At 36.8% G+C, this 17,024-nt stretch overlaps 1 protein-coding gene across 1 annotated transcript; it reads left to right on the top strand.

Annotated features, from left to right (window-relative positions):
* Nucleotides 1-548: 548 nt before the first annotated feature.
* On the top strand, nt 549-16,545 carry LOC138323564 (glutamate dehydrogenase, mitochondrial-like). The gene is made up of 12 exons (XM_069268252.1): nt 549-1,017; nt 3,169-3,369; nt 8,645-8,731; nt 10,093-10,181; nt 11,136-11,234; nt 11,577-11,714; nt 12,147-12,284; nt 13,074-13,154; nt 13,604-13,727; nt 13,990-14,081; nt 14,355-14,417; nt 14,756-16,545. Exons 1-12 carry the CDS (start codon nt 636-638, stop codon nt 14,873-14,875), a joined length of 1,614 nt encoding a protein of 537 aa, XP_069124353.1. The 5' UTR covers nt 549-635; the 3' UTR covers nt 14,876-16,545.
* The last annotated feature ends 479 nt before the right edge of the window (nt 16,546-17,024 follow it).

The raw sequence follows: 17,024 nt of genomic DNA, 5'->3' as shown, positions 1-17,024 counted from the left end.
ATATGTAAAATGAAAGAAAGTTATTTACATTTGTACTTGCAACAAAACAACGAATGTCTGTCCATTAGATTAATGGTGTTATTCAGTACTTAATTAACGTTTCATCTGCATTTTGTATTGTGTATGCTACAACATTACGTTTGCTCCGACATTGAATAGATGCAAGATAAATTTCCAAAATACTTCAAAAGACCTTTATGACCTAATGTTAAATTGTTGTTCTATGAGCCGCCGGCTGGGATTTAGTTTCATATACAATTTAACATTATTCATATTTTGATGAGCCTTAACATCATAGAATGTTTTACAAAACTTTCATAGAATTTGTGGTGGTAGTTTGGGAGAAGAAGTCGAATGGACACGCGACGAACGACGTGATTTTCATGGGATTAACATTTTAAGGTGACCTATGAAATGTTTATGTCTGAGAAAGGAACGATGACTCTGCATGGCAAATAAAGGCGAGCCGCTGCGTGAGATTTGATTGGTTCATAGCCGACACACCTTCCATCGTTTCATTGTTCTCGACCAATGAAAAACGTTGTTACAGCAGGATGTTAAGGTGAACAAACAGTGCCACAAGGACATTCGAGGAAGAAACTGTCGGCTGTTAAATTTTCTTCCATACAAGAACCATGTATCGACGTGTGGCAAGCGAGGTTTGCAAAACTTTACCTAGACTGAGTAATGGTAATTTAAGTGGAATTGCTGGAGTTACCGTCAGTAGACCGTACTCCAACGATTATGCCGTTTTGGACGAATTGTCATTCTCTGAAACTGTCGATAAATTTTTCGACAAAGCAGCTGATTTGGTTGAAGATAAATTAGCTGATACAATGAAAGGAAAGTTATCAATGGATGAGAAGAAAAGAAAAGTGAGGGGTATCTTGAAAATGATCAAACCTTGCAACCACATGATTGAACTAACTTTCCCCATTCGTCGTGACAACGGGGAGTTTGAAATCATTGAAGCGTGGCGAGCACAGCACAGTCAACATCGAACACCATGTAAAGGAGGTATGCTGCAGTAGGCCTAATCTATTTGCATAAGTGCATTAGCATGTTTGATAGTTTTGGGAGATTTCACAATGCGAAAAGTTTTCATTGAAATAAAATGAGTTTGTATTTGTATTTATTGAGAACGAGAAGTCAAGACTAAAAATAAAGCACTGCATGTAATTTTAAGATAACATGTTGATTTTATCTGTTTACATCCTTACTAATCATTGCCTAGAATTAAAAGAAAGTTTATTTTAAAAGAACCCGAAAAATGTTTATGGATTTAGTTGACATGAAAACAGCATGTTGTAAATGAAACAGCATGTTGTAAATGAACTTAGTTCACAAACTATTCCACAGCAAAAGGTAACTATTCCACAGTAATAGGTGATAATAGTACTTAGACTTTCCTAGCTGTGACTATACCTCAAGCTATAACAATAGATGACATCACAGCCATGTTTTAAGTATGAGAAACACCTCAAACTGTGGAATAGTCAAGATAATGAATAGTTCTCGGTCCTTATGGGCCTCGAACAATTCCTTATCTTGACTATTCCACAGTTTCGGTGTTTCTCCTATACATATGTAAAAGTGCTGTATATAGCTAATTATTTAAGTTTTATAAAAAAAGAAAAGATTGCCAGATTAATAAGAATCATTAGCATACTAGATTGTTATTTAATCTAAAAGGAATTGGAAAGTTAAACATTAAATTATGGAAATAACTATAAAGTAATAGAAAACTCTATAGTCTATAGAAAAGGATTCCATCATTTCAGAAAACATGTTCAATTTGATTTTTCTTTTTATACACCAGTAATTTTACTCTTGTAAAAAAGTGAATGGATGTTCCAGTAAAAGAAGAAAGATTATAAACAAAGTACATTTTTTGTAGCTGACATTTTGAAGTACATTATTTATTGATCTTATTTATCTTTATTATTGGCACAGCTCCTTTTACAAAATTATAAGATTAGATTCAAACACTAGTTCATATTTGAATAAATAAACACTCCTTTCCCTATGTATTGGTATATATAAATGTCCCTTATCACTTGTCACTTATCTTACATTAACATATTTAATTAGATCCATTTTTCTGTTTCATAATTCATTTGCAAGTTAATTTGTGACTTATTGATGTGTACAATAATTTATGTGAAAGACTTAAATTTGGTCTCATTAAGCATGTTAAGTACACCCTCGATTTTTTCAAAGCACTCTTGTCACTTTGTCTTATTGGATTAATTCAGGTAATGTACTCCTACAAAAATATGACATGAGAGTCACTTATGACTCGGTACTCAGGCTTATGCTGACCAACTCTATACTGGCCCAATGCAATGTACTTTAAATATGGGTCTATACCATTCTATTAACCTACTACACTACTGGCCTGACTCAGAGATAGATGACCTAATATACTGACTCTGATACACATAATGCATGTACGTTAGTTACACATGTATGTAATTACTATGTGTGAAGTGCAGTACGTAGATATGTATTGTGTAAATACTATGCATACTTGCCTTTCCCTGTAGGTCTATAACAGTGTAGTAACTAACTCTATAAATAATTAAGAGTGGTACTGCTAATAATCCTAGTTAAGATCTAGAATAAGGAAGATAGAATAATTAAAACAATCTCTAAAAGTTTGAAATTATCTTACCATTTTTGACCTAATAAGCGTCCAGGGTGCTTAAGAAATTGCAAAACCAAGGGGGCATTTAATAGAACTAAATTTGGATTATCCTTTTATGAAGTTATTGCACAAAACAAGCCATAAATCAATTTGCAAAATAAATCAAATTTAACTGACTTACATAAATGATCATTTTCAAAATAAAGCTGCATATGGCCTGAAGTGCTAAATTATAAGGTCAGGTGCTATTCATATGTGATGTCACTTGTATCAGTATATATTTGCAAATCATTTAGTCGGTGACTCCTCATAGAAGTTTTATATCTCAATAATCTGTAAATTAGATATATGAATGTTTTTAGATATGAAATCAAAGGAAACTGTTGCTAAAGCCTAAATACTCTCAAAAAAGTAATAATAAAAAAATAGATGAACAAAATATATTATTTTATCAATAATATTTTACCAGCAATGTGTAATGTAGTACTACACTGTAATATGATTCACTTTTCACATTGCAGGTATCCGTTACAGCCCCATTGTTGATGTAGATGAAGTTCGAGCCCTAGCGTCCCTCATGACATACAAATGTGCTGTAGTGGATGTTCCCTTTGGAGGGGCCAAAGCTGGAGTGAAAATTAACCCCTCTGATTACTCGGAGCGAGAGCTGGAAAAAATCACACGTAGACTGGCTGTGGAGTTGGCAAAGAAAGGATTCATAGGTCATTATTAGCTCACCTGGCCCGAAGGGCCGGTGAGCTTATGTCATGGCGCGCGGCGTCCTTCGTCCGTCCGTCCGTCGTCCGTCCGTCCGTCCGTCCGTCCGTCCGTCCGTCAACATTTCCTTTAAATCGCTACTAGTCATAGAGTTCTGCATGGATTGTAACCAAATTTGGCCACAAACATCCTTGGGGGAGGGGGAACAGAACTTGTATAAATTTTGGCCCTGGTCCCCCGGGGGCAGGAGGGGCGGGGCCCAATAGGGGAAATAGAGGTAAATCCTTTAAATCGCTACTAGTCATAGAGTTCTACATGAATTGTAACCAAATTTGACCACAAACATCCTTGGGGGAGGGGAAACAGAACTTGTATAAATTTTGGCTCTGGTCCCCCAGGGGCAGGAGGGGCGGGGCCCAATAGGGGAAATAGAGGTAAATCCTTTAAATCGCTACTCGTCCTAGAGTTCTGCATGGATTGTAACCAAAATTAGCTACAAACATCCTTGGGGGAAGGGGAACAGAACTTGTATAAATTTTGGCTCTGGTCCCCCGGGGGCAGGAGGGGCGGGGCCCAATAGGGGTAATAGAGGTAAATCCTTTAAATCGCTACTAGTCATAGAGTTCTGAATGGAATGTAACCAAATTTGGCCACAAACATCCTTGGGGGAGGGGGAACAGACCTTGTATAAATTTTGGCTCTGACCCCCCGGGGGCAGAAGGGGCGGGGCCCAATAGGGGTAATAGAGGTAAATCCTATAAATCGCTACTAGTCATAGAGTTCTACATGAATTGTAACCAAATTTGACCACAAACATCCGTGGGGGAGGGGAAACAGAACTTGTATAAATTTTGGCCCTGGTCCCCCGGGGGCAGGAGGGGCGGGGCCCAATAGGGGAAATAGAGGTAAATCCTTTAAATCGCTACTAGTCATAGAGTTCTACATGAATTGTAACCAAATTTGACCACAAACATCCTTGGGGGAGGGGAAACAGAACTTGTATAAATTTTGGCTCTGGTCCCCCAGGGGCAGGAGGGGCGGGGCCCAATAGGGGAAATAGAGGTAAATCCTTTAAATCGCTACTCGTCCTAGAGTTCTGCATGGATTGTAACCAAAATTAGCCACAAACATCCTTGGGGGAAGGGGAACAGAACTTGTATAAATTTTGGCTCTGGTCCCCCGGGGGCAGGAGGGGCGGGGCCCAATAGGGGTAATAGAGGTAAATCCTTTAAATCGCTACTAGTCATAGAGTTCTGAATGGAATGTAACCAAATTTGGCCACAAACATCCTTGGGGGAGGGGGAACAGACCTTGTATAAATTTTGGCTCTGACCCCCCGGGGGCAGAAGGGGCGGGGCCCAATAGGGGAAATAGAGGTAAATCCTTTAAATCTCTACTTGTCCTAGAGCTCTACATGAATTGTAACCAAATTTGGCCACAAACATCCTTGGGGGAAGGGGAACAGAACTTGTATAAATTTTGGCTCTGATCCCCCAGGGGGGGAGGGGCGGGGCCCAATAGGGGAAATAGAGGTAAATCCTTTAAATCGCTACTTGTCATAGAGTTCTGAATGGAATGTAACCAAATTTGGCCATAAACATCCTTTGGGGAAGGGGAAGAGAACTTGTATAAATTTTGGCTCTAGTCCCCCGGGGGCAGGAGGGGCGGGGCCCAATAGGGGTAATAGAGGTAAATCCTTTAAATCGCTACTAGTCATAGAGTTCTGAATGGAATGTAACCAAAATTGGCCACAAGCATCCTTTGGGGAAGGGGAACAGAACTTGTTTAAATTTTGGCTCTGGTCCCCCGGGGGCAGGAGGGGCGGGGCCCAATAGGGGAAATAGAGGTAAATCCTTTAAATCGCTACTAGTCATAGAGTTCTACATGAATTGTAACCAAATTTGGCCACAAACATCCTTGGGGGAAGGGGAACAGAACTTGTATAAATTTTGACTCTGGCCCCCCGAGGACAGGACGGGTGGGGCCCATTAGGGGAAATAGAGGTAAATCCTATAAATCACTTCTTGTCCTAGAGTTTTGCTTGGATTGTGACCAAATTTGGCCATAAACATCCTTGGGGGAAGGGGAACAGAACTTGTATAAATTTTGGCTCTGACCTCCTGGGGGCGGGAGGGGTGGGGCCCAATAGGGGATTTAGAGGTTAATATTAAGATTCCTTCAGAAAAGAAACAATGAACCTGTATTCAGAACATTACTTGGCATTACAAACCAGGTGAGCGATACAGGCCCTCTGGGCCTCTTGTTTGATGAATGGCAAGTATGAGAGTATTTATTGATGTGAAATTGATGTGGATCAGAGTCAATATTTTTCGGCCTGAAAAATTGAGGCCAAATACTGGTCCTATCATATCTACTCCTTTGGCCACAAACATCCTTGGGGTAAGGGGAACAGAACTTGTGTAAATTTTGGCTCTGGTCCCCTGGGGGCAGGAGGGGTGGGGCCCAATAGGGGAAATAGAGGTAAATCCTTTAAAATCGCTACTCGTCATAGAGTTCTGAATGGAATGTAACTAAATTTGGCCACAAACATCCTTGGGGGAAGGGGAACAGAACTTGTATAAATTTTGGCTCTGACCCCCCGGGGGCAGGAGGGGCGGGCCCAATAGGGGTAATAAAGGTAAATCCTTTAAATCGCTTCTCGTCATAGAGCTCTGAATGGAATGTAACCAAATTTGGCCACAAACATCCTTTGGGGAAAGGGAAACAGAATTTGTTTAAATTTTGGCTCTGGTCCCCCGGGGTAGGAGGGGCGGGGCCCAATAGGGGAAATAGAGGTAAATTCTTTATATCGCTACTAGTCATAGAGTTCTGAATGGAATGTAACCAAATTTGGCCACAAACATCCTTTGGGGAAGGGGAACAGAACTTGTATAAATTTTGGCTCTGGTCCCCCGGGGGCAGGAGGGGCGGGGCCCAATAGGGGTAATAGAGGTAAATCCTTTAAATCGCTACTAGTCATAGAGTTCTGAATGGAATGTACTCAAATTTGGCCACAAGCATCCTTTGGGGAAGGGGAACAGAACTTGTTTAAATTTTGGCTCTGGTCCCCCGGGGGCAGGAGGGGCGGGGCCCAATAGGGGAAATAGAGGTAAATCCTTTAAATCGCTACTAGTCATAGAGTTCTACATGAATTGTAACCAAATTTGGCCACAAACATCCTTGGGGGAAGGGGAACAGAACTTGTATAAATTTTGACTCTGGCCCCCCGAGGACAGGACGGGTGGGGCCCATTAGGGGAAATAGAGGTAAATCCTATAAATCACTTCTTGTCCTAGAGTTTTGTTTGGATTGTGACCAAATTTGGCCATAAACATCCTTGGGGGAAGGGGAACAGAACTTGTATAAATTTTGGCTCTGACCTCCTGGGGGCGGGAGGGGTGGGGCCCAATAGGGGATTTAGAGGTTAATATTAAGATTCCTTCAGAAAAGAAACAATGAACCTGTATTCAGAACATTACTTGGCATTACAAACCAGGTGAGCGATACAGGCCCTCTGGGCCTCTTGTTTGATGAATGGCAAGTATGAGAGTATTTATTGATGTGAAATTGATGTGGATCAGAGTCAATATTTTTCGGCCTGAAAAATTGAGGCCAAATACTGGTCCTATCATATCTACTCCTTTGGCCACAAACATCCTTGGGGTAAGGGGAAACAGAACTTGTGTAAATTTTGGCTCTGGTCCCCTGGGGGCAGGAGGGTGGGGCCCAATAGGGGAAATAGAGGTAAATCCTTTAAATCGCTACTCGTCATAGAGTTCTGAATGGAATGTAACTAAATTTGGCCACAAACATCCTTGGGGGAAGGGGAACAGAACTTGTATAAATTTTGGCTCTGACCCTCGGGGGCAGGAGGGGCAGGCCCAATAGGGGTAATAAAGGTAAATCCTTTAAATCGCTTCTCGTCATAGAGCTCTGAATGGAATGTAACCAAATTTGGCCACAAACATCCTTTGGGGAAAGGGAAACAGAATTTGTTTAAATTTTGGCTCTGGTCCCCCGGGGTAGGAGGGGCGGGGCCCAATAGGGGAAATAGAGGTAAATTCTTTATATCGCTACTAGTCATAGAGTTCTGAATGGAGTGTAACCAAATTTGGCCACAAACATCCTTTGGGGAAGGGGAACAGAACTTGTATAAATTTTGGCTCTGGTCCCCCGGGGGCAGGAGGGGCGGGGCCCAATAGGGGTAATAGAGGTAAATCCTTTAAATCGCTACTAGTCATAGAGTTCTGAATGGAATGTACTCAAATTTGGCCACAAGCATCCTTTGGGGAAGGGGAACAGAACTTGTATAAATTTTGACTCTGGCCCCCCGAGGGAAGGACGGATGGGGCCCAATAGGGGTAATAGAGGTAAATCCTATAAATCACTTCTTGTCCTAGAGTCTTGCTTGGATTGTGACCAAATTTGGCCATAAACATCCTTGGGGGAAGGGGAACAGAACTTGTATAAATTTTGGCTCTGAAACCCTGGGGGCGGGAGGGGTGGGGCCCAATAGGGGATTTAGAGGTTAATATTAAAAACCCTTCCGAAAAGAAACAATGAACCTGTATTCAGAACATTACTTTGCATTACAAACCAGGTGAGCGATACAGGCCCTCTGGGCCTCTTGTTTGTTCTTGTTTCTTTTCATATCTTTGACAGAGTTGAAATTTATTGCAAAATAGGTCCTACACCAGTTAAATTTTTGTACAAAAGTGTAAATGCTGTGTATTACGGTGCTAAAACTTTGACTTTGAGAAAAGCATCATTTTTGATGGTCAAAATATGAGAATGCATACATATGATTAATAATTTTTCATGTATTTTTTTTATTTTTCAAAAGTTTTCAGTATGTAAAAGTATATATAATTAATCACTGACAAAGCTTTCCTTGGAGATCTTGGGAGTTAATTGTGAAACCCATTTCCAGTGGAAATGTCTTTAATGTCTTAGTAAACTTCTCCCCAAAATGCAATTTGCTCCTGGAAATTCTTTTCCCAATATACTATTTTTTGTTTCAAATGAGTTGAAAAAGTCCCTCAAATTAAAGATGAAGTGTACATACCGGTAATTGATATTTCAATGCAATTTCGATGTATGAAGAAAAAGAACATTTTCTCCAATAAGCAAGGATTTCCATTAAATAGCCGGTAATTACAAAATCTGCAAAATAATTGAGTTTTGAAAAGAGAAGTAAAATAGCAACACCACCATTTATTTTTGAGTAATCTGTATTGGTTTAGACTTTTGGATTATAGATGTTGCCATTGATATTTGTAGGACCTGGTATTGATGTGCCAGCCCCTGACATGGGAACTGGTGAGAGAGAGATGAGCTGGATAGCTGATACCTATGCTAACACAATAGGTAAGATATTTAGCATCACCAAAATACAAACAAAAAAATTTATCTATGTGAACACCAATAGAACACCAACAATATTTGATGATAAAAGTTCTAGCCATAGGCAGAAATCTAGTTGGTAATTAATTGGCTGAGAAGTACCGGGGTATATACCCTAATTTCAATTGCAAATTGTAAGCACAAATGTATCAAAGACATTGTATTGAAATGGACCTAATAACTTAAGGTAGGTCCATACTTTTGAAAACCGCGCCTATTCATATGACGCTTTACCGGAAGTTGCGGAGGTTGTTTTGAATTCCAGAATGGTTTCCGATACGCCACGACATCCCACTTGGATATTTTTTCAATAGGTGAAAATTGTCTACATATAATATTGAATGTTTATAATCATTAAATAAATCAAATAAAAGCAGTGAAGTGAAAATTATATGCTATCTCTGAGGTTTTTGCGTTCCCTGTCGTAAATGGGAATGGATTTTCAAACACCGGAAGTGCCGTTCGTCGCTATAAATGATAAGAGGGGACCCGCCGGACCGAAATTCCGGAATTCTAAAAAAATCGCATACGGATTTTCTTTAAACACAAAATTTGGAGAAAATCATAAAAACAAACAGACATAAACCAGATATACTATCACAAAAACATATGAACTGATGTGGAATGTTCTTTTGCGGCATGATTTTCAAAAAATAGTCAAATATGACCCATCTTAGCACTGGATGAAATGGGGGTAGGGTTGTGAGTTACAAACTTCAAGCTTACAAAATTGTTAAATTTTGATCGAGGACCCCATGTTTTTATATGATATTTGAAAAATATATTATATTGGGCATATCATATACAAATATTGTGAAATTGACATGGGTTTTCATTTCCTTTTTGGCCTATTCATTGATTTTTTACGGGCGAAAATATGGCAAAACATGATAATTACGTATAGAAACGGTCCTGGAAAATAACAAAAATTAGTTAGCATTTGTAAAAATACAAGAGTTTTGTATATTGTTCTATCGTTAGAGCTTTAGGACAAAAAATCAACAGGATCGAAACTACGTTCACCCTAATATTACAGAAAACATAATTTTATGAATTCTTCTATTTTCGGCCAGCAAATTTGCATGGATGGTATATTTCAAGCTCAAATATCTCAAAAAGTAGTTCGAGAACACTCATTTATCTTTACAGATTTGAAATCTACATGAAAAATGGAAGAAAATAAGACCTGTTAGAAAAAAATGACATGGGTTTTCCCAAAAGTATGGAGCTAATAACTTAATGCTATTTAGTATATTTTTTGCTCGAATTTATTTCGGTTTGTAAACTTTTTTTTTGGATAACATTTTGATTACTTTGAATTTCAGGATACAATGACATCAATGCTCATGCCTGTATCACTGGTAAACCTATCACACAAGGTGGCATTCATGGTCGTATATCGGCCACAGGCAGGGTAAGTTTCTTGCATTTTAAATAGGTTAGCATTCATGGTCACATATCAGTCAAACAGTGTGGATATCTTCCTATATCAAACTAGATGGAATTCATACATAGCCAAACATCAACCACAGGCAGGTTATGTCACTTTCTTTGTTGTACAAGGTGGCATTCATAGTCAGATGTCAGTCACAGGTAGGATAGGTCCCTCTTTGAATCACAGAAGGTGGCATTCATAGTCAGATGTCAGCCACAGGTAGGATAGGTCCCTCTTTGAATCACAGAAGGTGGCATTCATAGTCAGATGTCAGCCACAGACTGGGGTTGCATTCATTTAAGCATTGATGTCACTATTTTTTAATTTTATCTGGGTATGAAAACAAATTGTTTGCAAACTGTGTGAATCCGCGTAGTGGATTCTCACAAAAGTTTGCAAACAATTTTTTTTCATAACCCGTTAAAATTAAAAAATAGTGACATCAATACTTATAATTAATTTTATACTCTATTTGATAAAATGAAGTATGTTTAAATGTAACATTATAGTGGTTTGTTAAGGGATTCTTTTTTCCCAATCAATACGCAACGTCAATGTCTCTATTGTGATGTCACGATAACGTCGGGGTTTCGCGCCATTCTCGGATTTTTTTTCATAGTGGTATGCAAAAAATATATTGGCCAATTAGAAAGCCAGATTTGGTATGAAAACAAAGAAAAATTAATTATAGTCAGATATCAGCCTCAGACTGGGGTGGCATTTATAGTAAGATAGCAGCTACTGAAAGGGCAAGTTTCTTTCTATATCACATTATAGTAGTTTAATATCATGGTGACCTTAATGCATACATGTATATTGTATCTGTGTAATACATGATTGATAAACATTTAACACTATTTATTTATCTATTAACAATTTTTGAGATTAGATATTCTATTTCTATTCTCTATATAATAATAACTGTTTTTACAGGGAGTGTACCATGGTATCCAGAACTTTGTCAATGAGGCAAGCTACATGAGCATGATTGGATTGACTCCAGGCTTTGGGGACAAGACCTACATTGTCCAGGTAAGTCGCCATTGGATGGCTATTCAAATGGTATTGTGATATCTCCATGAAAGTATATTTTCAATGAAAATACAAGCAAGTCAGAGTTTAGGTATCATTGTTACTTTCAAGTTTTGAATATTTCAGGGTTCAGGTAACGTTACTTTATAAGTTTTGAATATGTCAGGGTTTAAGTAATGTTGTTACTATATAAAAGTTTTGAATATTTCAGGGTTTAAGTAACGTTGTTACTTTATAGAAGTTTTGAATATCTAAGGGTTTAAGTAATGTTGTTACTTTAGAAGTGTTGAATATTTCATGTTTAGATAACATTTTTTACTTTAGAAGTTTTGAATATTTCAGGGTTTAGGTAACGTTGGTCTTCACACCATGAGATACCTCCATAGAGCTGGGGCCAAGTGTATTGGTATCATAGAAAAGGACGGTAGCATCTACAACAGAGAAGGCATCAACCCCCGAGACATGGAAGATTACAAACTCGTAAGTTACAAAGACATTTAATCTTCACCATTCTGTGGTATCCAATTCAACAGAATCTCCACCATTATCATATTTTCCTACTTACATTAAGGAACTTAGTTTTACCATGTTGCATTCAAACAATCATCATCCAGAGAGGGGAAAAATACTCGTTTAACAACACAAACATCATTGTTGCTACGTCATCATATCAAGAAATTCAAGATGTATTTGACATACAGTAGCTGTTTTTTTGTTTTCATGTACAAACATGTACCTGAGAATGGCCAAGAGTCCAATAATTTGTAAAAGAAGAGATATTTGTATTGTTTAAAATTATGTAAGTAGGTGTTTTAGAACTATTAGGAACTGTTTTTAAAAAATAACTTCTTACAAGACTGTGGGTCTATATTTGCTTGTCTGCTGTAATAACTTCTGTTTTCTATTTTACAGGACAATGGGACTATTATGGGATTCCCAGGAGCCTCTACATATGAGGGAAACTTGCTATTGGAGAAATGTGACATTTTGGTCCCTGCAGCCAGTGAGAAACAACTTACCTCTGAGAATGCTCATCAAATCCAGGCTAAGGTAATACTTGGTCAATTGGTCTATTCAAAAGGGCATTTTAACGTACCGGCAGTACAAGTTTTGGTCTAAAAAGACAAAGGACTAGATATGGTAATAGCTCTTTTTGGCCCCTGAATCAACCAAATTTCAAATTAAGTATTTAGAAATTAAGTTTCTGCGTTTGAAATATTGAATACACCCCTGATAAAAACTTAATGATATTTTTGTTGACAGAAAGTATGTTTTTGCTAAATAACCATGGTAACTTTGCATAAATTATGCAAATTTGAAAATTTGGTCAATTTTGGCATATTTTTTGATAGTTTTCCTTTTAAAAGCAATAGAGCACAACCTAGAACAAACTTTATATTTTTAGGGAATTAGCAGACATGAAGAGTACATCATTTTGAGAAATATCAAGTTTGTTCTAGAATGCGCTCTATGTTAACTACATGAAAAACGGCATAAAAAAGGCCAATTTTGATGAAATTTTCACATTTGCATAATTTATGTATAATAAAAATGGTTGCCATGGCAACTAGAACTGCTATATTACCTAATAGCACTATCAAATATGTCAGATATGTAGTTAATATTTGAAATGCTAGATTAACATCTTAAAATAACAGACTTTGAAAAATAGCGGACTTGGGGGCAACAATAGACCCTTACCATACCTAGTCCTTTCAATTTTAGTTTTGAATCTCTTCTTCTTTGTGAAAAACAAAAGCAGACAATTATTCCAGTCTTCTTACACATTTATGCATGGTAATTATCAGGATTATGATAGAAATGTCTTTCACTTTTCAGATTATTGCTGAAGGTGCTAACGGCCCCACCACTATGGGTGCAGACAGGATTTTCCTGGAGAGGAATGTCCTGGTTATCCCAGTAAGTAAATCTCTTATATTGACTTCAGCAACAATAGTCATCAGTGTATTTGACAAAAATTTTGACTTAAAATTCCTATATTTAAATCCTGAATAATTTTGTTAGATATATAAATATATATATGTATCAACATAATGATGAATATAACCTTAGATTTGCATGGAAATTCCTGAAGAAGTCCTTTGCATTCAGGAAGAGTATTTCTGATTTTGTTTTAATTAACAAGAAAAATTTGACAATGACAATTTGGAACACTACCTATGATATAAAGAACACTGAAAATGTCACATCTCAAAGAAGCAGACCATATGCTAAATGGGACAAAATATTGACTTTAAAACTTAATTAATAGTAATATTTATCTACCAATTTATTAGACAAATGTAAGGAAAGTCACAGTCTTGATATATCCATTCAATTTATTGACCTGTTTTTAAATTTATTAACAGGATTTATACATCAACGCTGGAGGTGTAACAGTTTCCTATTTCGAATGGCTCAAAAATCTCAACCATGTCAGCTACGGACGACTCACCTTTAAATATGAAAAGGATTCCAACTACTTCCTCCTCCGTATGTAACCTATGTTTGTCCCGCTTCATTTCCATATAAGGGGCTGATGTAACAATAAGCACTTAATGTCGCATTTCTTCAAAGTTGAGGCTGATTGGTCTGTCTGTGGAAACAATCCTGTTCAGACAAGGTTAAGTGCCAACTGGTTAGAGATTTACCTCCTGAACATACAGGGAACTGGATTGAACGAAATTTCACATGAATATCATATTGCCTTGAAATTATTGATAATTGATTTTTTGTCCTCTTTTTTTTTTAACAGAGAGTGTCCAAAACTCCCTAGAAAGGAAATTTGGTAAAGTTGGAGGATCAATTCCCATCAATGCTTCCGAGGAATTCGAGAAGAGAATTCATGTAAGTTAGAAATTTGTTATGCTGATTCTATACTGATAAAATTTCACATGATTTACTGTTTTCAGTTCATTGACTACAAATTCTCTTGCCAGAATTGATAAGTAAATCAGGATAATGTAATTTTAAATTCTGACCACCATATGAAAATGGCTTCTTTTAGCAAAACCTTAACTCCTGCATACCCAAAACCATATGTTTACCAGTTGTGATATGCTTTTGGTAAAGATTTCATTTAGAGTTGTATAATCAGAATGTTTCTTCTCTTATATTTAGGGTGCTTCTGAAAAGGATATCGTACATTCTGGGTTGGAATACACAATGGAAAGATCAGCAAGGGTAAGTAATATTATAATATACCAGATATTCTGATGTCTAGAATTTAGATGCTGAAGCATATGGTTTGGTGAATGATAGATGAGAATAAAATAAACTTTAGTTTGATGAGACAAACTTGCTGTATCATAATGTGATGAGATTGAAATTTTGCTTTTTACATTTGATGAGATGAGACTAGATTTACTTCAATACTTGTTGATGAGATGAGACTAGAAGATTAACTTGGTGATGAGATGAGACTAGATTTACTTGTTGATGAGATGGGACTAGAGTTACTTGTTGATGAGATGAGACTAGATTTACTTGTTGATGAGATGAGAATGACTTTACTGTTACAGAACATTATGCGTACAGCCATGAAGTACAACCTTGGTCTGGATCTCAGAACAGCAGCTTTCATCACAGCCATTGAGAAAATCTTCAAAGTGTATGAAGAGGCTGGCCTCACTTTCACGTAGATCTACTCAGGGACTGTGTCATATCCTGTGATATTTGGGCTGAGAGTGAGCAGTTTTTCATAGTCAGAAATTGGGATCATATCAATCGTAAAGTTTTGTCTTGACAACAGTCTTCTGGGGAAAAAATCATCAAATTTAGGGTTTTACTAATTTACAATATTTTACATACATGTATTTCTGTTCAGATTCTCAAAGCAGTTGAGTATGGGATCTAGAATTTTAAAATTAATTTCAGTATCAGTCAGATGTCTTTATATCTTTAGATGATGCTGGATTCAATATTGCTCCCTGTATATCAGTCTGGTTCAAACTTTGGTTCATGTAAAAAAAAAGGATACAACATTAGATTACCATATAGCTGTTGTTTAAACAGGTCCAAATGACGAAAATTTCATTACCATGAAAGTTACATGCTGTATATGGTAATTACTAAATATTGATATAAGCTAAAGCATTACTGGTATGGTTCTTATCTGCTGAGTTAAAATCTGTTAACTTGTAAAAAAGAGGTATTAAATTGTCTATATAGGAAATCCCATGGTTTTCTACTCCCGAGAAAAACCACGTGCTTCAGCTGAAAGTTGTATTTTAGTATTAGAGAGACTTCAAGTGTATGAGAATATTTATCTGTAGATCTGTAGAGACTCTTTTTATGCAATATGTTGTGTCGTCAGTCAGGTTTGTTTGCACTTGTATATATTTAATTGAAGACAAATGTTGAACTTGATATTTAATAGCATTATACAGTATATGGGTAACTTGGATTGAGAAAATTAATTGTTTAGATGTATATAATAGTTGAGTCTTGTGATACTGCCGGATCGTTCATTCTCAAAACGGTTCTAATGCATTTATTTTTACAGTTTGTTAGCCTTCACAGTTTACATAATAATTGTGTAAGAGCAGAGTGAAGATGGGTAAATGTGCTTCATCAAAATATAATTCAATCTTCAAATCAAAATTCTCAATCTAATTTTGTGTAATACATTTAGTGATTGTGGTACTATAAAAAACAACAACATGCATTTATAAGAAGAAAACAGCAACTGGCCAGTATCACTCTTACACTGTAATAGAAGTCACAACACATTATCTTAAAAATATTAATTCACAGTACAATAAAGCAACACATTTTTGCAGTGGCTAATTTCATGTTTTCTTGCCAAACACTTATACCTGGTAATTGAGACATTTTCCCTACAAATTATTTCAGAAATTCTCATTGTCTGCATAATACACGAAATTCAATTCCCTGTGAAATTAAGTTGGTTTATTTGCAGTATATTTTACTGCAATTTCCATAATAGTATACTATCGACACGTACTTCATTCCATTCCACTTGTGCTGGTCAGATTATCTCCACTGTCGTAATTGAAAGAATGCTCAGAATTGTGAGGTGTAACTTGCTGATTTAGTGCTGTCTTATATTCTCTACCACATTGACCTTTTATTCGTGCTTTTCCCCCTTAGGTTTTTCCTATTTTTCTACTTCACAATATATAATCTGTTTGCACACTTTGTCTTAGTGTCTTTTACATCACCAAATATACAGTACTGTTTGAATAGTGCTTTGCATTTATTAGTTTTTCAAAATCGAGAATATGTGAATCTGTTCCATTGTGAAAGTATTTGTACTTTCGATATATAAATAAAAAAGTATTACACTGTTTTGTGATATTTTTGTTGTTTGTTTGGCTCATCTGGTCTATTGAGCTGTTGAACTTTTATGACTGAGAAACTTTCCTCATCAGTTAATGGGGAGCTACAGAAGTCAGTGCTAAAAGTTAACCATTCCATCACGTTTCAATTTTATGACCCCCTTAATACACATTTACAGTGACCAGAGTTTCATAACCCCAAACATCTGGTTTTATTTTTTAAAACAATTTTGGGGACAAAAAGTGTGATTTTGTATATTTATCTGACTTTTTCCAGCGAATTCTGTAATTCTCCCTAAACAAAAGAAACAAACATATAACATTTGGGTAAGATCTCTTGACACTTTATTTTAGAACAAGCAGCAACAAAAATTGTGCATGGACAGAGGCAGCACCTGATTACATTATATTCTACTTTCCACAGATTGTATGCTTTTCAATTCCACTTTCCTACATCGCCTGCCGAATGCCTGTCCATCTGTATACAATC

The sequence above is a fragment of the Argopecten irradians genome, chromosome 5 (assembly GCF_041381155.1).
Source record: "Argopecten irradians isolate NY chromosome 5, Ai_NY, whole genome shotgun sequence".
NCBI lineage: Eukaryota > Metazoa > Mollusca > Bivalvia > Pectinida > Pectinidae > Argopecten > Argopecten irradians.
The sequence above is the reverse complement of the archived record's forward strand: the minus strand, read 5'-3'. Positions and strand labels throughout refer to the sequence as shown.